The 23,771-nt window shown below is 40.3% G+C and overlaps 1 protein-coding gene and 1 long non-coding RNA gene across 2 annotated transcripts; both read left to right on the forward strand.

Moving 5' to 3' along the window:
• Positions 1-5,016: 5,016 nt before the first annotated feature.
• Positions 5,017-8,788, forward strand: LOC102126399 (baculoviral IAP repeat-containing protein 8). The gene is given in 2 exon segments (XM_045368465.2): positions 5,017-5,214; positions 6,296-8,788. Coding segments are annotated over 2 exon segments (1,026 nt in total). The 3' UTR covers positions 7,124-8,788.
• Positions 8,789-15,354: 6,566 nt separating this feature from the next.
• Positions 15,355-16,948, forward strand: LOC135966779 (uncharacterized). Its single transcript, XR_012422049.1, has 3 exons — positions 15,355-15,753; positions 16,149-16,243; positions 16,372-16,948. It is a non-coding gene; the product is annotated as an uncharacterized lncRNA (long non-coding RNA).
• The last annotated feature ends 6,823 nt before the right edge of the window (positions 16,949-23,771 follow it).

The raw sequence follows: 23,771 nt of genomic DNA on the forward strand, positions 1-23,771 counted from the left end.
TCAAATTTTAAGGTGACTTATTTGGGCATCTTTTTTTTTGTTTTTTTTTGTTTTTTTTTCTGTTTTGGCTAACACTTTACTCGTATCATTTATGAGCTCCCACCAGTCCTCAGTCCTTAATCTTATTTTAAGAACTGTGGTCATGGGAGGCTCAGATGGGTCATAACACACATCCGGTTGGTCATTTCCTGGGCTACGTACCTTGTATAGAATAACATTATACAAACAAGTTCTTTTTAGAGTTCCAGTACACTTATAATAACAGTAAAATAATAGGACCATAGCAACCTTTTGTCCTACCTCAGTGACTTGATGTATACACTGGGAACAGCCCTCAGTCTGAGGAAGGTCAGTTGAAGTCCTTACTGTACAAGTCCAAATTTTAAGGAAAATGAGTCCCGTGATGAGTTTCCACATGCTTCAGCCATGCATGGACCAGTCAGCTTCCGGGTGTGACTGGAGCAGAGCTTGTCATCTTCTTCAGAGTCACTTTGCAGGGGCTGGTGAAGCTGCTCCCGTCCACGTACCGCCCGCAGTCTACTAATGTTTAAGGATGGTCTCGGAAGTTGGGCCCACTAGAATAAACTGAGTCCAACACCTCTACACAGTTATGTTCAACTGAGCTCCCTGATACCAGGAGCAAGGTGGTGGGGTTTAGGGTGTTGCAAACTTCAATGGTTATCTGGGGATTTTCACATAGCAAGCTTTGGCACTTGGTTAATCTAGCATTTGTTAACCAATGATGTCCTTTGGTATTTATTAAAGTTACCACAGCATGGGGGGCCTTTATATTCAGGTTTTGCCTAAGGGTTAGTTTATCTGCTTCTTGTGCTAACAGGGCCTTTGCTGCTAGGGCCCTTAGACCTGGGGGCCAGCCTTTGGAAACCCTGTCTAGCTGTTTTGAGAGATAGGCCACTGGCCTTGGCCAGGCCCCACAGCTGGGTTAAAACTCCAGCTGCCAGTTTTTCTCTTTCCGACACATAGAGTGTAAAGAGTTTTGTCAGGTCAGGTAGCCTCAGGGCTGGGGCCGACATGAGATTTTCTTTTAACTCATGAAAAGCTCGTTGCTGTTGGTTGTAATAGATGTAGTTTATCTAATCTACATTTTTATTAACTGTCACCTACTAAAATATTGACTCAAATCCTACAGCTATTTGATTTCAAGCTTTAAATTGATCTGGTATTCCTCGTGGGACTCCAATTGTGCCTAAATAGACATGAGAGTCAAAAGACCCATAAGGGGCTTCTCTCACTTTATGATGTCTAATTATTTTTTTTCCCTTCTGGTTGATGAAATGCCAGGGTGAAAGGGATAGTCAATTGGACTAAAGTACAAGTGCCACTCCAGTTATTCAGCAGAGTGTCCAGTAAAGGTCCACCACAATACCACCACACATCCGCTCAGGGATGAACAAGGGCTGACTGATTGATAAGCTCTTGAAAATTCTTAAGCTCACTGCATCCTTTCAGGTCTCCAAGGAATGCTAAGTTTCCTCCCTGCTGTGAGAGACATGAAGTGAACTTAATGTTGGGAGACGGAAGCTGGATGGCCCTTGGGGGCTGACCCGCAGGGGCTTTGGGATATAGCAGAGAGAGCTTGGCATGACTTATTACTCCAGGCCGTAGAGTCCTGGAAAAGAGCTATCATGCAGCCTACACCTGGTTGACTGGAGGACCACATTAGTGGAAGGGGGACAATCTGGGCCTCTGGCCTGCCATGTGCACAAGCATAACAATTGCTTTTGTTTAATGTGCAGTTAGAATATTTGATCCATTTTAACCAGGCATTTGCATCTTGGTATCCTCTCTTAATTGCTAAAGTTTGTTTTAAGTCTTTAACTTTTATGGTCTTCTAGTAAAATGAATGTATGGTTTTAGGGAAATTACAAAAACCAGTTGGGGCAGTCCATCCTTACTCTTTAGTGGTCCACAGAACATTGGACCAACTATGGCATGAAAGCTCTACATCGGGGGGGCAACACTCCTGATTGGCACTGGGGTCTTTATCGAAATGTCCCCGGATTAAATGGTCCTAGTTCACTAATGCCTAGTCTGAAGAGAGTCAGGAGGGACAGAAGTACTTTTCTGAAGTAGAAAGCTGTCTTTGACTTGGAAATTGACTTGGTTATATTAATAACTAGATGGTCAGCAACAGAATGAAGAAAGAAGAAAGAGTAATAGAATAGATTAAAAGAGTTAAATTTTTCTTAACTTTAGTTTGGTAGGGTTTTCCCCTGGGACTATGGCCCACGACTCTGGAGAGGGTGGAGCTTTCTTGACTCCGGTGTGATGAGTCCATCCTTTTTTTGCTGTACGAACAGCAGTCTTGGTTAGCAGCACAAGGTAGGGTCCTTCCCAGGCTGGCTCGAGTTTTTCTTCTTTCCACCTTTCGATGAGAACGTGATCTTCAGGCTGGTGCTGGTTTACTGGAAATTCTAGGGGTGGCACATGTGCTAAAAGACTTTTAGTTTTTTTGTGTGTGTGTGAGTTTAAATGTGGGGACTTTAATATGGGGACTTTATAGTCCTTAGTGCCTTTTTACTGAGAAATTTCCTTTAGCACCTATTTTTATTAGTTTTTAAACCAAAGAAAGCCAAATACCATTTTACATTTAGCAATGCTTCTCGTATGATTTTTTATACCAGATAAGTTAAATGTTATCTTTATATTAGTGTGTTATTAATGTTAAACCTAATTTTAATAAAACCTTGTAGACATATTTATTTAATTTTTAATGTTTGACCATAAGGTAAGATTTTGTAGACTCTTTTTAACCTTTTATAATTTTTGCTAAAGAGCAGGTTGGTGCTTTAAGAAAAACCTGTTATGCTTTTACTTTAATCTCCAGTTCACAGAAAAACTGGATGATACTTCTTTAACTTTAGCTAATATGTTTATACACAGAATGTTCTTTACAATTAATGTTTTAAAACTTGCTTAAACCTTCAAAACAATAATTTTTAACTTTTTAATGTAGGTAGAAATGTACATTCTTATGCCTGCTTATAATCCTTTTACCAAAGGTATATTTTGCTTTTCTCGTACACCTTGCAAATAAACTGTTTTTTTTTTCCTTTTCAATAGTTTTACACTCAGGAGGCCTAGTTACTTTTAAATTATACAGCATTTTTTGCATAAATTCTTTTTTTAACACACTTTTTATAACCTTTTTTTTTTTCACAACTTTTACAGGCAATTTTTTTTACATGCCTTAACTTTCTGACTTATTACAAACATTTCTTTATTTAAACAACCAGCTAATTTATTTCAGGACAAGAATTTACCATATAACACTCTTTTTTTTTTTTTTGAGACGGAGTCTCGCTCTGTCACCCAGGCTGGAGTACAGTGGCCGGATCTCAGCTCACTGCAAGCTCCGCCTCCTGGATTTACGCCATTCTCCTGCCTCAGCCTCCCGAGTAGCTGGGACTATAGGCGCCTGCCACCACGCCTGGCTAATTTTTTGTATTTTTAGTAGAGACGGGGTTTCACTGTGTTAGCCCGGATGGTCTCGATCTCCTGACCTCATGATCTGCCCGTCTCGGCCTCCCAAAGTGCTGGGATTACAGGCTTGAGATAACACTCTTTTTATATAAATTCCGCCCCCGCCTTTTTTTCTTTTTTTTCGAAGATGATAACCATTCTTTTCCAAAGCGAACCATTTTTTTTTTTTTTAATGTCTGTGGACTACTGTCTAAGGCCACAAGATTAGAAGTTACTACAATACACATTACACTGTTAACTTTTAGCAAACTTTACTTTTGTTGAACACCTTGTAAGTTTGGGATTTTAATTATCTTTTGCTATTAATAAGACCTTGTTTTGTGTCCAAATTAGAACTGGTATGATGGCTTTTAAAGGAACAGGGTACACCTTTTATTTTTTCTTAACTACTTGTATATCTCTTTCTTTCTCTCTTTGACTTTGTCTCTCTCTCTTTGACTTTCCTTTTGCCTCTGTCTCTTCCTCTCTCTCTCTGCCTCTGTCTTTCTCTCTCTCTCTCGACTCCCTTTTTGTCTGTCTCTTCCTCTCCGTCTCTTCCTCTCTCTCTCTCTTTGCCTCTTTTCCTCTCTGTCTCTTTCCTTTCTCTCTCTCTGCTGGTCTTTCCTTGCCTCTGCCAGCTGCTTATGCTGCTGTTCTCTCAACCACCATATGTTGTGGGCAGGGGATCTAAAACAAGCTGGTCTGGGTTCCCTGGCTTACAGGTTACCTTGTGCCATACCTTTGAAACAAGGGACCTGTCCACGCTCCCTTCTAATGGCCAACCTACCGCTAATGCTGGCCAGTCTATCTCACACAAAGTTTTAAGTTTTCCTGGTGTCATAGTACTCCATAGTCTCCCTTAAATCCTTTTGTTTTTGAAAATTTTCAACATAGTTCAACGAAATTTTCAACATAGTTCCTAGTGCGGTGGGCTTACTTTGTGCCTCACCCATGTTTCCTCTAGACAAAACACCATGCTTACACCACACACACACCACAAAGCAAAGAATGGGTAAAAAGGGCACACACACACTTTTGTAGTTTACACCAAACCAAAATCAAAACCAAAATCAGAGTATCCAGAAATCCAAGTATCCAAAACCAAAACCAAAGTATCAAGCAATCCAAGTCAAGTCAAAAACAAAAACCAAAGTGCCGGTACAGGCACACTGTGGGTGATCAGGCCACGTTTCCACTCAAATGAAGTAGGCAAGTTCCCAAGACCAATCCTGTCAAGCAATTCAAACCAAGTCAAAACCAAAACCAAAGTGCCGATAAAGGCACACCATGGGTGATCAGGCCACACTTCCACTCAAATGGAATGGGCACGTTCCCAAGACTGGTCCTGTCAAGCAATTCAAACCAAATCAAAACCAAAACCAAAGTGCCGATAAAGGCACACCATGGGCGATCAGGCCACTCTTCCACTCAAACGGAGTGGGCAAGTTTCAAAGACTAGTCTTACCAAGTTTTAGAAGTCCAGACTCCAAGTGCCCTTTCCTTCCCCGTGTTCAGCCACTGCATTGATCCTCCATGGGGGTCTGCCTCACACTGCTCTGGCGAGGCGTCCCACTGGGACAAATGCCTACCTGGGAGAGCTCTCAGGATCCGCGTTGCTCGGGCTGGTCGGAGTCCCCTGCAGGGATGTTCCTCAGGGCAGGTTTAAGCCACCTAAGGAGCTGCCTCACCTTCCGCCAATTGCCTCGCTTCCGGGTCGGGGAATCAAGAAATGTAGCAGGACAAGCGGCAGACAAAACTCCTCAGACACCGAGTTACAGAAGGAAGGGGTTTATTCGGCCGGGGGCATCAGCAAGACTTCAGTCTCAAGAGCCGAGCTCTCAGAGTGAGCAATTCCTGTCCCTTTTAAGGGCTCACAACTCTAAGGGGGTGCACATGAAAGGGTCGTGATTGAGCAAGCAGAGGGTACATGACTGGGGGCTGCATGCCCTGGTAATTAGATCAGAACAAAGCAAGATAGGGATTTTCACAGTGCATTCCTATACAATGTCTGTAATCTATAGATAACAGAACCAGTTACGTCAGGGGTCGATCTTTAACTACCAGGCCCAGGGTGCGGCACCGGGCTGTCTGCCTGTGGATTTCATTTCTGCCTTTTAGGTTTTACTTCTTTCTTTGGAGGCAGAAATTGAGCATAAGGCAATATGAGGGGTGGGATCCTACCTTACTTTAATATGCAGATTTAGGGCTATTTAGCTGACAACTGCCAAAGTAGTGAACCAAGTTATCAAGAACTTAAAACTCTAAGGTAGGAAAAAAAAAAGTCTTTATGAATCTATAAGATATACTTCTATTGGCATGCGTAATACGTCTATGTATTTATGTGTTGTGTACACAATTTTTCACTACTGAAAATATACAGAGGAGCTCTAATTAATTGGCTTAAGACAATAAAAGCACTTGAATCAAATACTTTATCAGGAAAAAGGAAAAGACAAGTCAAATACTTTTTCAAGTTTATGTAACTTAAGTAAAATCTTTAATAAATAAGCTAGCTTTAAAATTATTAGAAATGCCTTAAGAATTGCCAGCAGGTTCTGGGTTACAGCCGAGGTGGAGGTGGGATGGGGTGAGGGTTGGTGGGGTGGGAGGTGGTACAAGGGCTTCGTTATTTCTTGCTGCCCGCTTCTGGCTTGGGGAAGTGGCAGGACCTTGGCAGGACCTTGGCAGGACCTTGGCAGCACCCCAAGCTGGCATGGCGCTAATGGAGGGATGCGAGACCCCAGTGGCTGGGGCCCGGCTGCAGAGCCAGGTTGGCATTTCCAGATTGGGGCTCGGGCCGCACCCTCTCTAGGACCCTCCCCTTGTAGCAAGCAGATTGTCGCGGGTAGTTTGGGCCAGCTGTCCTGGCGTGGAATTTCCCGAATTCAACAAATCCTCCAAGAAATCCATCCATCCATCCATCCATCCATACGTGGCAGATTATGAAGTATGGATCATTACTTTTGGGATGTGGATATATTCAGTGAACAAGGAGCAGCTTGCAAGAGCTGGATTTTATGCTTTAGGTGAAGGTGATAAAGTAAAGTGCTTTCACTGTGTAGGGCGGGTAACTGATTGGAAGCCCAGCGAAGACCCTTGGGAACAACATGCTAAATGGCATCCAGGGTGTAAATATCTGCTAGAACAGAAGACATGAGAATATATAAACAATATTCATTTATCCTATTCACTTGAGGAGTGTCTGGTAAGAACTGTTGAAAAAACACCATCACTAACTAGAAAAATTGATACCATCTTCCATAATCCTATGGTACGAGAAGCTATATGAATGGGGTTCAGTTTCAAGGACATTAAGAAAATAATGGAGGAAAAAATTCAGACATCTGGGAGCAACTATAAATCACTTGAGTTTCTGGTTGCAGATCCAGTGAAGGCTCAGAAAGATAGTACACAAGATGAATCAAGTCAGACTTCATTGCAGAAAGAGATTAGTACTGAAGAGCAGCTAAGGCGCCTGCAAGAGGAGAAGCTTTGCAAAATCTGTATGGATAGAAATATTCCTGTCATTTTTATTCCTTGTGGACATCCAGTCACTCGTAAACAATGTGCTGAAGCAGTTGACAAATGTCCCATGTGGTACGCCGTCATTACGTTCAAGCAAAAAAATTTTATGTCTTAATCTAATGCTATAGTAGGCATGTTATGGTCTTATTACCCTGATTAAATGTGTGATGTGAACTGACTTTAAGTAATCAGGATTGAATTCCATTAGCATTTGCTACCAAGTAGGAAAAAAAATGTAAATGGCAGTGTTTTAGTTGGCAATATAATCTCTGAATTTCTGGATTTTTCAGTTATTAGCTGTCTTATTTGCTGAATTGTTTTTACTGTTATTTAATTGAAACCCTAGACTAAGAAGCATCATATTATAACTGATCACAATGTGTATTCACAGTACATTGACTTAATTTCTCAGTGTAAGTGAATTAATCATCTGAATTTTTTATTCTTTTCAGATAGGCTTAATGAATAGAACATTCTGTATATAAATGTGGAGATTAGAGTTAATCTTTCCAATCACATAATTCGTTTTGTGTGAAAAAGGAATAAATTGTTCCATGCTAGTGGAAAGATAGAGATTATTTTTAGAGGTTTGTTGGTGTTGTGTTTTGGGATTCTGCCCGTTTTCTTTTAAAATTGTAAATATGTACTTGTGTGAATGATTTTTAAAGTGATTTTGCCATTTTTGGAAGGGCATTTAATGATAGAATATCATTGAGCCAACACAACATGCACTGACATGCAAAGATGTCAAAGATATATTAAGTGTAAAATGCAAGCAGGAAAATACTATGTACAGTCTGAGCCAAATCAAAGCATGTATGTTTTTTATATGTGTAGAACAAAAGGTTTGGAAAGATATGCAACAAATTGTTAAATGTGGTTTCATTTGAGGGGGTGGGGGAATGGGCCCCAGAGGGGCTTTTGTAGGGGGCCTTTCACTTTGTATTTTTTTCATTTTGTTTTGTTTGAATTTTTTTTTTTTTCTTTTTAAATGGAGTTTCACTCTTGTCACCTAGGCTGGAGGGTAGTTTTATGAACTCGGCTCACTGCAACCTCTGCCTTCCAGGTTCAAGTGATTCTCCTGCCTCAGCCTCCCATGCCTCCTGTGTAGCTGGGACTACAGGCACCTGTCACCACGCCTGGCTAATTTTTGTATTTTCAGTAGAGATGGGGTTTCACCATGTTGACCAGATTAGTCTGTAATTCCTGACCTCCCAAAGTGCTGGGATTTCAGGCGTGAGCCACTGCACCCGGCCCCGTTTGAATTCTTTAGAAGTATAATCAGAATTATTAGAAAGCATTTTACTGATTTCAAAGCTTAGACAAGTTCAAATGCCTGCAAAACTACTGAACACTCAGCTTTAGTTTTTCTAATCCAAGGCGGCTGAGCAGTTGACCTTTTTGGTGCCAATGTGAAATTTAAAAGATTTTATGTTTTTCCTGCGTTGTGGATGAAAAATATTTCTGAGTGGTGGTTTTTTGACAGGTAGACCATGTCGTCTTGTCTTGTTTCTTGTCTTGTCTTCTTGATTTTGTAAAATGAAATATACAATATGTCACAGATCTTCCAATTAATTAGTAAGGGTTCATCCTTAATCCTTGCTAGTTTAAGCTTGCCTAAGTCACTTTACTAAAAGATCTTTGTTAACCCAGTAGTTTAAACATCTGTCAGCTTATGTAGGTAAAAGTAGAAGCATGTTTGTACACTGCTTGTAGTTATAGTGATAGCTTCCATGTTGAGATTCTCATATCACCTTGTATCTTAAAGTTTCATGTGAGTTTTTACCATTAGGGTGATTAAGATGTATATAAGGCAAACTATTAAGTCTTTCCTTTACCTAAGTTTGCTTTCTTGACTAGTAATAGTAGTAGATATTTCCGTAATAAATGTTCTCTCAAGATCCTTAAAATCTCTTGGAAATTATAAAAGTATTGGAAAGAAAAGAAGAACAGTTTTTTAAATAAATAAATAAATACATTATATATATATATATATATATAGAGAGAGAGAGAGAGAGAGAGAGAGAGAGACAGAGAGAGAGAGAGAGAGAGAGAGAGAGAAAGAGTCTCGCTCTGTTGTCCAGGCTGGAGTGCAGTGGCACAAACTCAGCTCACCATAACCTCTGCCTCCTGGGCTCAAGTGATTCTCCTGCCTCAGCCTCCTGAGTAACTGGGACTACAGGCACACGCCACCACGCCCAACTAATTTTTGTATTTTTAGTAGAGATGGGGTTTCACTATGTTGGCTAGGCTGGTCTCAAACTCCTGACCTTGTGATCTACCTGCCTTGGCCTCCCAAAGTGCTGGGATTACAGGTGTGAGCCACTGCGCCTGGCCAGTTTTTAAAGTATGTTTTTAAAAACACTTGAATAAGAGTCAGTAGGGTGTAAACTAGAAGTTTAAAAATGTTTCATAGAATGCCCAGTGTTTACATTACATGATTCTCACAACAAACCTATTGTAAAGGTGAGTAAGGCATGTTACTGCAGAGAAAACTTTGGGAGTAAAAAATTATATTTTTGCTGTTATTTTCTAAGAGAAAGAGTATTGTTATGTTCTCCTAACCTCTGTTGATTACTACTTTAAGTGATGTTGATTTAAAATATTGCAAATTTAAATAAGAGTTTTAAAAATTAAGTAATGACTGCCCTGAAAAAAAATAATTGCCAGCATACATTTTTGTTTGGATTTATTAATCAAGCAATTTTATACCTATCCCTGTCAAATACCATAAGATGTCAAAATTTGGCATAGGGGTTACAAAACTATAAACCCAGCCCAAAACAGAATGATCTTTGCTTGTTTAATCTTTAATAAATAAGAAATTAATATTGGTTTAATGAAAATAGCTACATCTTGCATTATTTAGTAAAATTACCATAACTTCTAACCTTATGGCTTTACGCAGTCTAGTCCAAAGGCAGGAAGGAGGTTTGTTTTGGAAAAGGACTGTTATAATCTTTGTTTCAAAGCTAAACTATAACTAAGTTCCCCCCAAAGTTAGTTCAGCCTACGCCCAGGAATGAACAAGGACAGTTTGGAGGCTAGAAGCAAGATGGAGTCAGCTAGCTCAGATCTTTTTTGCTGTCTCAGTTATGGCAGTTTCATAACTTTAAATGATGGCTATCACAGTTTTCATAAATAATCTAGGTAAACAGTTAAAATAAAATAATTAGGTAAATGTAATGGGATAAATATTTGTGGACAAACTCGTCATAATTGAGAATATAAAGTTAAATTAAATAATAAGTATTTCATTGTTCGGGTATTTTCCAAGAAAAACATATTGTATGAAACCATTCTTTCTAAAAAAAAAAAAAAAAAGTGTCCTTTTAAAAAGGTGAATAATTTTTATCTAATTCAAAATATATTGAAAAGTTATGTATAAAACAAGGTAAAAGGAATGAGAAAATAAGGGAAATATAAAGAAAATTATAGAAATAAAGTGGTATTTTTTGGTAAGAAAGCTTAAAGAGAAATAATTTTAGGAAAGAAAGAATCTTGTATGATAAATTTTGTCCTAGAATAAAGTGACTGGATAAGAAAGGGATGTTCAAAGCTATTTATGAAAAACCCACAGCCAATATCATACTGAATGAGCAAAAGCTGAAAGCACTCCCCTTGAGAACTGGCACAAGACAAGGATGTCCTCTCTCACCACTCCTATTCAACATAGTATTGGAAGTTCTGGCCAGGGCCATCAGGCAAGAGAAAGAAATAAAGGGTATTCAAATAGGAAGAGAGGAAGTCAAATTGTCTCTGCAGATGCATGATTGTGTATTTAGAAAACCCCATCATCTCAGCGCCAAAACTCCTTAAGCTGATAAGCAACTTCAGCAAAGTCTCAGGATACAAAATCAATGTGCAAAAATTAGAGGCATTCCTATACACCAATAATAGACAAACAGAGAGCCAAATCACGAGTGAACTCCCATTCAGAATTGCTACAAAGAGAATAAAATACCTAGGAATGCAACTTACAACAGATGTGAAAGACCTCTTCAAGGAGAACTGCAAACCACTGCTCAAAGAAATAAGAGAGGAAACAAACAAATGGAAAAACATTCCATGCTCATGGATAGGAAGAATCAATATTGTGAAAATGGCCATACTGCCCAAAGTAATTTATAGATTCAATGCTATCCCCATCAAGCTACCATTGACTTTCTTCACAGAATTAGAAAAAACTACTTTAAATTTCATATGGAACCAAAAAAGAGCCCATATAGCCAAGACAATCCTAAGCAAAAAGAACAAAGCTGGAGGCATCATGCTACCTGACTTCAAACTATACTACAAAGCTGCAGTAAACAAAACAGCATGCTACTGGTACCAAAACAGATATATAGACCAAAGGAACAGAACAGAGGCCTCAGATATTACACCACACATCTACAACCATCTGATCTTTGACAAACCTAACAAAAATAAGCAATGGGGAAATAATTCCCTATTTAATAAATGATGTTGGGAAAACTGGCTAGCCATATGCAGAAAACTGAAACTGGACTCCTTCCTTACAACTTATACAAGAATTAACTCAAGATGGATTAAAGATTTAAACATGGCCAGGCGCAGTGGCTCATGCCTGTAATCCCAGCACTTTGGGAGGCCGAGGCGGGTGGATCACGAGGTCAGGAGATCAAGACCATCCTGGCTAACATGGTGAAACACCGTCTCTACTAAAAAATATAAAAAATTAGCCATGTGTGGTTGTGGGCACCTGTAGTCCCAGCTACTCGGGAGGCTGAGGCAGGAGAATGGCATGAACTTGGGAGATGGAGCTTGCAGTGAGCGGAGATCATGCCACTGCACTCCAGCCTGGGCAACAAACAAAGACTCCGTCTCAAAAAAAAAAAAAAAAAAAAAAAAAGGATTTAAACATAAGACCTAAAACCATAAAAACCCTAGAAGAAATCCTAGGTAATACCATTGAGGACATAGGCATGAGCAAAGACTTCATGATTAAAACACCAAAAGCAACTGCAACAAAAGCCAGTTGACAAATGGGATCTAATTAAACTAAAGAGCTTCTGCACAGCAAAAGAAACTATCGTCAGAGTGAACAGGCAACCTACAGAATAGGAGAAAATTTTTGCAATCTATCCATCTGATAAAGGGCTAATATCCAGAATCTACAAGGAATTTAAACAAATTTACAAGAAAAAAACAAACAACCCCATCAAAAAGTGGGCAAAAGATATGAACAGACACTTCTCAAAAGAAGACATTTATGTGGCCAACAAACATATGAAAAAATGCTCATCATCCCTGGTCATTAGAGAAATGCATATCAAACCACAATGAGATACCATCTCATGCCAGTTAGAATGGCAATCATTAAACAGTCAGGAAACAACAGATGCTGGAGAGGATGTGGAGAAATAGGAATGCTTTTACACTGTTGGTGGGAGTGTAAATTAGTTCAACCATTGTTGAAGAGAGTGTGGCAATTCCTCAAGGATTTGGAACCAGAAATACCATTTGCCCCAGCAATCCCATTACTGGGTATATGCCCAAAGGATTATAAATCATTCTACTATAAAGACACATGCACACATATGTTTATTGCAGCACTATTCACAATAGGAAAGACTTGGAACCAACCCAAATGCCTACCAATGATAGACTGGGTAAAGAAAATGTGGCACATATACACCATGGAATACTATGCAGCCATAAAGAAGAATGAGTTCATGTCCTTTGCAGGGACATGGATGAAGCTGGAAGCCATCATTCTCAGCAAACTAACACAGGAACAGAAAACCAAACACCACATGTTCTCACTCGTAAGTGGGAGTTGAACAATGAGAACACATGGACTTGGGGAGGGAAATGTCACACACCAGGGCCTGTCAAGGGGTGAAGGGCAAGGGGAGGGATAGCATTAGGAAAAATACCTAATATAGATGACAGGTTAATGGGTGCAGCAAACCACCATGGCACATGTACACCTGTGTAATAACCCTGCACAATCTTCACATATATCCCAGAATGTAAAGTATAATTTAAAAAAAAAAAAAAAGAAAAAAAAGAAAAAGAAAAGAAAGAAAGAAAGAGATGTTCAGGACAAACCAGAAAGTCCACGCATGTTACAAATAGTCTGTGTAAGTCACAATAAGAGGATTTATTTTAAAAAACTTTTACATGATCAAGTTGTCTATAATTAAAGGGAAATTATAATGGTCTTTCTAGAGATTGAGTTTGATGTTAAAAAACTACTTATACACTAAAAAATTGGTTAGAATGATGAAATTTTCTTAAGGGGTAGATTCACTCTTAGTAAATTATAAGAGACTTAAGAAGTTTTTTTAACCTAAAGCTCAGTTTTTATTGCATCTTGCTGCTTTTGGTTTTCTCTCCCCTCTAAAAGGGTGGGAAATAGTAATGCCCTCCTTCAACTTCCTTCAGCTCATATACGTTTTTTTCCCCTCAGATTCTGTTTGTTGTGTCCTGATGCTAACAATGTTTTCTTAAAGGTCTAAAGGAAGTATTTTCTTCCAACATAGTATTCTGTGCATTGCAGAAGGTCTTTTCTTTTGCCTTTTGGTAACTGGCTTAACAGATTTTATGTTTTATTGAAATAATTTCTATGCCATTATTATTAAGTTTTGGTTTGCTTAGAAAACACTGAAATTACTAATTTTTTTAAAAAAATTATGATTATTACATTCATGTATCTTTATGTATGTGCTTTTAAAGTTCTTGTGACATTGAGTTATAAGGCTTGACTCCTGGGTCTTAAAAGGACCAGTCCTGCTAAATCTTAAACACTGACAGCAATTAAAGGCTCATCTTCAGGACTGGTAGAAGATGCCAATCAAAATAAACTGCATTCTTGAAACACAGAGCCAGAAATTAAAGCTATTCAACTCAAGCCCAGGGACTATATTGGAAGAGGTGGGTGTGTGAGATTGTAAGGGCCAATTTTGAGAGATAAAATAAGTTCGATTTCTCTATAAATTAATCATAATCATTAATGTCAAAGGCACACTGATGCAAGATCAGCATATGGACCCCTGTATCAGATTAACAAGGTTTTCTTTTTCTTTTTTTTTTTTTTTTGAGACAGAGTCTCTCTCTGTCACCCAGGCTGGAGTGCAGTGGCCGGATCTCAGCTCACTACAAGCTCTGCCTCCCAGGTTTACGCCATTCTCCTGCCTCAGCCTCCCAAATAGCTGGGACTACAGGCACCCGCCACCTCGCCCGGCTAGTTTTTTGTATTTTTAGTAGAGACGGGGTTTCACCGTGTTAGCCAGGCTGGTCTCGATCTCCTGACCTCGTGATCCGCCTGTCTCGGCCTCCCAAAGTGCTGGGATTACGGCTTGAGCCACCGTGCCCGGCCAGATTAACAAGGTTTTCTTGAAGCATTAACCTACTCCTTAATAAAGGTTATAGAGGTTATAAAAGGCTTCTGAAAGTTATAGCTATGGTCAAGATAAAAATTTCATAGATTGTTAATATAGTTTTGAAAAACAAATTTAATTGGCTTCATGCTGTTTTTTTAAGGGCTTATTATTTGGAAAATTAAGTCTCTCTGAAAGAATGAAGGCTTTCACTTTTTTTTTTTTTGAAAATTCTTTAGTTATCACTTTGATCAAATGAATGACTTATTTTACAATGATCTTTCAACAAGTGTTTTAAACCTTTGATATTTGACAAACTTTCCAAAATCAAACTATAAATTATGTGTTTTTCTGACCTAATGAATCCTTTAAGATACGAGGTTCCCTAAAGTCCAAAAAAGAAAAAAAATAACATAATGTGGCTTATTTGCTATAAAGATTTTACAGGAACCATTGTCAAATATGAAATAGTATTTGGTTTTGTTTGGGCTGTATTTGTATAAATATGTTATTGGTATGTGTTCTAACATTATGGGAAACTCCTATAATTCTGATATGACTTGGTGTACATTATCAGTAATAATTATAATTGTTATGGTAAATTATTGTGTGCCATGGAGGTAACAAATCTCCTCGTCAAGTGTGTCTTTGACGATAGTTGCCCTAAAACTTTTTGTCATCCTTGGACAATTGTTGTTTTGCTTTGGTCCTCTTTAGAAAAGGTGGTTTTATAATCAGCTATAAAACTCTAACGGGTGCTCTTGAATGCAGGCTTCTGATAACTTTGGAAACTGTGACATCAGAATAGAGGAAAAACTTTCAGGATTCATGGAGTGCTGAAATATTCATGAATATCAAGCAGAACAGGAAGTAACTTCATGGATGGAACTAACAGAATGCTGAAGTAATCTTTTTGACCTTTTTTCTTAAAATGTTGATGATCTTTTGTTTTTCAGAGTCAAGGAAATTTTTCTTTTGAGCTATTGACAGCTTTCAACAATTAAGTATACTCCTGTGAACACAATTTGGAGTATGTTTGTTTCTCTCTATCTGATTTCTCTAGAATTTGGAAACAATTTGTGGGTATTCTTAACTTATGGCAATATAATTATTTACATAAGTACAATAAGAATCTGTTTTCATTTGTAACAGAACACAGTTGGGCAAACTGGTTATTTTACCAAGGCTTTGACTGGAATGCTGTCTTTACTTTAAGGAATCAAACTTGACTTACGGAGCCAATAAAAGCCCCTTGGGAAAACTAGCTTCATACCTTGTCTACCCAGTCCCTGTACAGGGTTCCTGATCTGTGGTAATTAAAGAATGTCACTGTGACAGGCCCAGGAGTCCAAAGTTTATCCTGGAACCTCAAGAGGAGAGGAATTCACCCAACTCATAGGTATTTTATAGTACAAATCCATGGCTGGGCTCAGATTTACAAAAGTCTTACCTGAGATTCCTTCTATAGAAAAAGTTACATCAAAGCCAAATTAAAAGTCCATGAAAAATGTTTATTCTTGCTGCACTGTATACAAATAAACAGATCAAGTATAATACAGCAAATCAGTCTTATCATGATTTGTCTAGTAAAAATGGGAAACTGGGGAGAGAAAAAATGTATTTCAAAAAACTGTAGTACACTTGTTGGTAGATTCTAGTCTTGCCTAATGTTTTTCAATTTTTATTATTTTTTACAGTTTGGACTGAATTCTAATTTTTCTTGGCTGTAAGTCTTCAAAATAATGTTTTCAATTTTTTTTCTTCTTTTCCACCTCCACTTTTCCTAATTTGGAGTCACTGAAAACTAAGCTGTGCTTTTGTAAAGCCCTGCAGACTGAAGCTAGACAACTTAATCTTCAGAAGAAAATAATGGCAACCTATTTACATACGTAAGCCACTTTCATATCTGCCTACTGATACATAGACTTCAGAGGAATGTGGCCTATATCAATTTTACAGATTGTTCTTTTGTTTGTTGTTGTTGTTCTCCCTTCCTTCCCCTATTTTCTCTTCATAGGACATGAAACTTCACAACCTGCTAAAAATGAACTTTCCTAATAACTCAGAACCTACCCGTCTAGGAATAAACCATCCTAGCCTTGAGCAATCAGATGACCAGAGACTTATTTTCTTCTAAAATGCTTTCTCTAAAATATTTTAAAAAAGAAAAGAGGGGAAATGTGAAAGGGAAATAAAAAATCTTGGGGCCTCCAAATCACTAAGCTGGGAAAGTCAAGCTTGGAACTTCTTAGGGCAAATCTGCCTTTCTATTCAAAGTCATCCCTCGGCTCACTGAGATAAATGCACATCTGATTGCCTCCTTTGGAAAGGCTAATCAGAAACTCAAAAGAATGCAACTGTTTTGTCTCTCACCTACCTGTGACCTGGAAGCCCCCTCCCTGCTTCACGTTGTCTTGCCTTTCTAGGCAGAACCAGTCTACATCTGACATATATTGATTGATGACTCATGTCTCCCTAAAATATATAAAACCAAGCTGTGCTCTGACCACATTGGGTACATATGGTCAGGACCTCCTGATGCTCTGTCATGGGTGGGTGTCCTCAACCTTGGCAAAATAAACTTTCTAAATTAACTGAGACCTGGGTCAGAATTTTGGGGTTTACAGCAACAATTTCAAAAACTCACCACTGACCTAAAATCTGGACCGCACACTGTTCCTCACACTCAGCCATGAAAATAGACACCATCCTACGAGCTCCCTCGGCCATGTCCTGCCACACTTCCAACATGTGTCCCCATCCACCATCTGTTGTCTTATTGCTGCATCCTACCCAGGCCCTGATCTCTGGACCCATTGTTGTATAATTATGAATTTGGGGCTGGGCATGGTGGCTGTGGCTCACTCCTGTAATCTCAGCATTTTGGGAGGCTGTAGTAGTCAGGATTCTCAAGAGGGATAGAACCAATAGGATATATTGGTTGTATATACATATGTCCTATTGGTTCTATCCAATATATATATATCCTATTGGTTCTATCCCTCTTGAGAATCCTGACTAATATATATACATATATATACACACATAGATATACACATATATATACTAATACATATCTATACATATATATACACGCACACACATATATATATGAGTTTATTAAGAAATATTGACTCACATGATCACAAGGTAAAGTCCCACAATAGGCCGTCTGCAAGCTGAGGAGCAAGGAAGCCAGTCTGAGTCCCAAAACCTCAAAAGTAGGGAAGCCAACAGTGTAGTCTTCAATCTGTGGTTGAAGGTCCAAGAGTCCAAAAGCTGAAGAACTTGGAGTCTGATGTTTGAGGGCAGGAAGCATCCAGCATGAGAGAAAGATGTAGGCTGGAAGACTAAGCCAGTCTAGTGTTTCCATATTCTTCTGCCTCCTTTTATTCTGGCCTCACTGGCAGCTGATTAGATTGTGCTCACCTGGATTGAGGGTGGGTCTTTCCCAGTCCACTGACTCAAATATTAATCTCCTTTGGCGACACCCTCACAGACACACCCAAAAACAATACTTTGTATCCTTCAATCCACTCAAGTTGACACTCAATATTAACCATCACAGAGGCCAAGGTAGAATGATTGCTTGAACCCAGAAGTTTGAGACCAACCTTGGCAACACAGGGCGATCCCATCCCTACCAAAAAAAAAAAAAAAAAAAAAAGTGTAAAAATCAGGATAATTCCATTATCTGTGGTCCCAGATACTTGGAAGGTTGAGGTGGAAGGGTCACATGAGCCTGGGAAGTTGAAAGCTGCATTGAGCTGTGATCTGTTGCTGCACTCCAGCCTGGGCAACACAGCAAGACCCTGTCTCAAAAAAAAAAAAAAGAAAATAATTTGTCTGATCTATGTTCCAGGTTCCTGATATGGAGCTTCTAAAACTGTTGGAATTTTCTGAGTAATAGAAGTGCCTTTTTTATGTTAATGAGCTAACTCACGGCAGGGCCTGCAGATAGCTTCAGCATGGTGTCTGGTCCCTGAAAAGACCAAGCAGGTAATTAGAGTTGGGGCTTTGAGCTACATGATATTAGCCAACCCTCCAGACCTCTAGGGAGGAGAGGGACCCTGGAGATTGAGTTCAAGTACATGGCCAATGATTTAATTAATCATACCCATGTAATGAATCCCATCCAAAATCTCTGGACATTGAAGCTCAGAGGAACTTCTTGGTTGGCGAGCCCTTGATGTGCTGGGAGGTGGTGCATCCTGATTCCTTGAAGGGAGGACACAGAAGCTCTGTGCTTTTTACTAGTCCTCTCTCTATGTGCCTCCTCATTTGGCCTGGTCCTTCTGATCTATATCCTATATAATAAAATTGTAATAATAATGATAGCATTTTCCTGAGTTCTGAGTTGTTATACCCAGTTATTGAATCTGAGAGAACTGTGGGAATTTTTCAGCTTATGGCAGTCATTCAAAAAATGTGAGCGGCTTGGGGACCCCTGAAGTGTGCCTGGCATCTGAAGTAGGAGCAGTCTTATTGGGGACCATGCTCTTTAACTTGTAGAGTCTACACTAACTCTGGGTGGTTAGTGCTGGAATTGAATTGCAATACATCTGGCTGGGGTTTAAACAGAAAGCCCGTGTTCTCAGGGACCTTGCTTTTTTGTGCTCTGTCTCTGTCTCTCTCTCTGTCCCTGTCTCTATCTCTGTCTGTCTCTCCTTTAACTTTGTACTCTACTTGTTTCTCCTCACCAGACCCACTCAAGTCTTGCTTATCTACAGCAAAACAAAATGGTGAAGGCAGTACCTCCTTCACTAGTGTTCTCCTCACCTTCTGCTTTATTTCTCTTGAAAGAGTGCCTTCACTTCCTTCTCCTCCCACTCATCAGCTTCTTCCTACTACTTAACCAAAACTTTCATAAAAGTTATTCTTATTCCCATAGTCAATGAATAATTCTCAGCTTAAAAAAAATCCATGACTTTCTCTGCAGCATTTCATACTATTTGACAATTTTCTTTCCTTCTTGAACTACAACCCCCTTCCACCCCAGTTTCTGTAATACTGCACTGGGATTCCTTTGTCTATTCCTCTCTCAGTCTCCTGTACAATCTTCTTTTGTCTGCCCCTTCCAAACTGCATGTATTGTCCATTCTCCACCCTCCTCCTCGATTCCTAGTCCATGAATGTCTTACCATCCACCCAGATACCTGGGCGTGTCACCTTGAGTCTGTCTTCTCACTCACCACTCTAACCCCACATCTGATCACTCATCATATTTGATTCCTTCTGCCTCCCACATGCCTTGTGTCTCTGTGCATTTATATCCTCTGCCTCTGTGATTGTCACAGTCCACACAAAAACAGCTTAGCTCCTCAACAGTCTCTCTGCTTCAAGTTGTGTGACCCTCCCACGTGTTCTTCATCTCACAGCCAGGGTGATATTTCCAAAACAGATGCAATCATGTAGATAGAGCCCAAGCCCTGGCCCATGGCAGGTGCCAGTGACCTTTTACTGCATGCATGAATGAATGCTATGTCCCTGCTTAAAACCCCCAATAGTCTCCCATGGCTCTTTGCATCCAAGCTCTTTGACACAATTTCAGGTTCTCCTGACTTGGCTGTTGCATGTTGCTTTCACTGGCCTTGAATATGTCATGCTTATCCTTCCTCTACCTGGAACACCCTCCCTCCCTTCAGCTGGGGAAGTGGAACTTATCTCTTAGGTGTCAGCTTTCATAGGCTTTTTCCTGCCCCACCTGCTATATGGTTATAGGTCACCTCCTGCTCCACCTATTGTATATTGATTACATTTTATTGCAATTGTTTGTAGTACGGATTTACACACCCACCATCAGTATCTCAGTTGCCACATCAGTGAACACTTCTGGTAACACTTGGTGAGGTCAGACTTGTAAAGTGTTGACACTCTATTTGGTATAAAATGGTATCTTATTGTGGCTTAATTTTCACTTCTATAATTTTTAATGAGGTTGAGCATTTAAAACATGTTTCCTAGCCATTTGTATTTACTCTGAAAAAATCGAGGTTAGAAAACTGAGAGAAAGTATTTATTCTTTTATGAAATGTACATATTTTTTCCTGCTGGGTTTTTTTCTTATTTATTTGTATGAGTTTTTGTTTTCGTTTTTGTTTTTTTGACAGTCTTACTCTGTCACTGAGGCTTACAGTGACATGATCTCAGCTCACTGCAACTTCTGTTTTCTGGGCTCAAGTGATTCTCCTGCCTCAGCTTTCTGAGTAGCTGGGATTACAGGCACCTGCCACCATGCTTGGCTAATTTTTGTATTTTTAGAAGAGATGGGGTTTTGCCATGTTGGCCAGGCTGGTCTCGAACTCCTGACCTCATGTGATCTGCTCACCTCCCAAAGTGCTGGGATTCCAGCGTGAGCTGCTGCACCTGGCCGGGAGTTCTTTATATATTCTGAAAACTAATCCTTTGTGAGACATAAGTGTTGTAAATATTGTATCCCAGTTTGTGGCATGTATTTTTAATTTTTAATGGTGTCTCTCAATGAAAAATCTTAACGTTTAAATGAGGTCAAATTGATCAGGTTTTTATTTATGGTTTATTCCTTTGGTGTCATGTGTAAGGAATGTTGTTCCTTCCTGTCCCAAAGCTGCAAAGATTTCTTGTGTATTTTGTCCTAAAAGTTTTAAAGTTTTGCTTTTCCTGTCTGTGCACATTTCACATTTGCTACATCTCACTGACTGCTTCCTCTGCTGCAGAGCAAGCTCCATGAGAGTAGGAGGCATGGGTCCCCAGAGCCCCATGTCGTGACTGGGACCTGGCAGGGGACCAGTGAGTAGCTCCTGACTGACTGACTCAGTGAATGAGTGATTGGATGATTGAACAAAGTGGTATTGGAGTTCAGAGGGAGCAAGAGATGCCTAAGAAGAGACGAAGAAGGAGATGGTATAGGGTAGTGGTTCTCAAGTCTGGGTCCACAGTGGACTCACCTGGGGGCTCTTAAAATGTGCTGTGGAGGATCCCAATCCAAGAGATTCCGCATGACTGGTCTAAGACGTGGTCTGGGCACCAGGCGATCCCAGCGTGCAGCCAGGGCTGAGGCCACTGGATTTGGTGGTAAATGAGGTAGCGATCAAGGGTACAGATATTGGTGCCAACAGGCTTGGGCTTGAATTTCAGCTTTGTCACTGACTTGCTGTGTCCTCCTGCACTTGTTGAGCCTGTTTTCTCACCCGAGAGTAGGGTGTGATAACACCTACCTGCTGTGGTTGTTGTGAGAGTTAGAGGAGATAAGCACGTTCCTGGAATGAAGTGTATTCTTAATCCATCATAGGCTTTTTGTTTGTTTGTTTGTTTGTTTGTTTTTTCGTTTTCAAGAATGAGTTTGAGCCAGACTTTGACAGCTGGTTGGGAAGTGAACATGTGGTGATTGGGAGAGAAGGGCAGTTTATGTGAAGGGAATGTAATAATTAAAGAGAGTGGGCGTGGGAAGACATGCTGGGGAGAGTGAGCAGGCCGGTTAGCCCTGGTAGAGGGTGCAAGAGAGCAGTGGGGAATCTGCCAGGGAAACAGGTGGGCGACCAGGGTGCCAAGGGTGTGGCTTTTCCCGGGTTCCCATGGACACAGCCATCCTCCCAGATGCCCAGCCCAGCTGTGAGTGAGCAAGAGTTCTGGACTGTCTCTCTCACTCTGTCTTTTTCTCTCATTCCAGAAACAAAGCAGTGACTGGTACTTAAGAGGAGGCTCAGGTCAAGTTGGGAGTGAAGATCAGGGGACCAGAAGCAAGAATGGAGGCCCCACCCATGCTGGAAGATGATGAGGGTTTTGGTTCAGGGAGGAGGAATACTGGGGATCTAAAGGGGCCTGGGAGTGGGGCAGGACCCAGCCTTAGGACAGGTAGAAATATTTTCTTTAAAAAATGGGGTGGAGGGGCTGGGCATGGTGGCTCACACCTGTAATCCTAGCACTTTGGGGGGCTGAGACGCGTGGATCACGAGGTCAGGAGATCGGGAACGTCCTGGCTAACATGGTGAAACCCTGTCTCTACTAAAAATACAAAAAAAAAAAAAAAAAAAAAAAAATTTAGCCAAGCGTGGTGGCGGGCGCCTGTAGTCCAGTTACTAGGGAGGCTGAGGCAGGAGAGTGGCGTGAATCTGGGAGGCGGAGCTTGCAGTGAGCCGAGATGGCACCACTGCACTCCAGCCTGGGTGATAGAGCGAGACTCTGTCTCAAAACAAACAAAAAAAAGTGGGGTGGAGGTTGATGGTAGGACCAGGCATCTTTAGTTGACTCCCTGGAGTGCCAAGTCCTTGAAATGGTCTTTAAAAGTCAAGGAGTGGGGTTTGAGTCTCGTGTTCAAGCTCATAGGTTATTAACATAATGACACTTTGAAAGTATTTAGGAGAGCTCAAGTGAGTGGCCCGGAAGTTCCGTGTTGGTGTGGGCAGCGGCTTAGGATGTACCGCTCCAGACTCATATCTTTGACTGCACACCTGACACTTAATCTGGCTGTCCTGTAAGCACGTTCAACTTAACATGTCCTACACAGAACTCTTGATATTCCCATTCCTCCCCCAGTCCCTCAGTTCTTACCAAATGTTCTTCCAGTTACCCAAATGCTTAAATAAAAAAAATCTAAGTCCTTTTCTTGGATTTCTGCCTGTTCCCTCACCTTCCCACCTATCCATGAGTGTTCTGTGGGCCCTGCCTCTGAAATAAATCCTGCCTTTGTCTCCCAGTTCACTCCAGCTGCCCATCCTGGGGCTGTACCCTCCTCCTTCCAAGCCCTCTCCCTTTCCTTCCTGGTGCTGCCTGTCATGTCAAACATATGCATTAGTGCGACCAGGACATTTGAAATGCAACCAAAACAATTGGGCGCAGTTATGCCTATCAGGTTTTCTTCCTTAAACATTTTATATTTATGTTTGAAAGCATGCCACGTTTCTTCACTTGCCTACTGACAGATTTATTAGTTGGCAACATCCGCTGATAGCATCAGTACTAAGTTAATTGTTTTTGCACACCTAGCTTTAATTATTCTCATTATCATTTTTGGAGTTATTCTTTGTAAAGGGTAACTGAGTTTTCCAAAACAAACAGAAATTTGGGGTGTGCCCATGGAGCGTGACTCATGAAATCAGATTCTTAGAAGGACCTCAGCAAGTCTCTGGGTTGTTGTTAATGAGCCTGGCTGGCTGCCAGGGGTGTGTCTGCCCTTGGTGGGAACACCACTGTTCAAATGCTTGCCTGCGGCATTACCTGCGTAGGTAGTGCTTGTTTCTACTGAACTGTCAGGGATCCAATTCTTTGTCGTCTAAGTAACAATACTCAGATTCACAAGGAATTGATTAATAAGCCAGAATGCCAGTGTATTACATTTTTGATGAAGACCATATTTACAGTAATTGTATCTGCTCAAGCTCAAATTAGGATTAGAGTTCTGACAAATACATATGTGAGAACTATGAGGTTAAATACTTG

This window comes from Macaca fascicularis, chromosome 13 (assembly GCF_037993035.2).
Source record: "Macaca fascicularis isolate 582-1 chromosome 13, T2T-MFA8v1.1".
Lineage (NCBI taxonomy): Eukaryota > Metazoa > Chordata > Mammalia > Primates > Cercopithecidae > Macaca > Macaca fascicularis.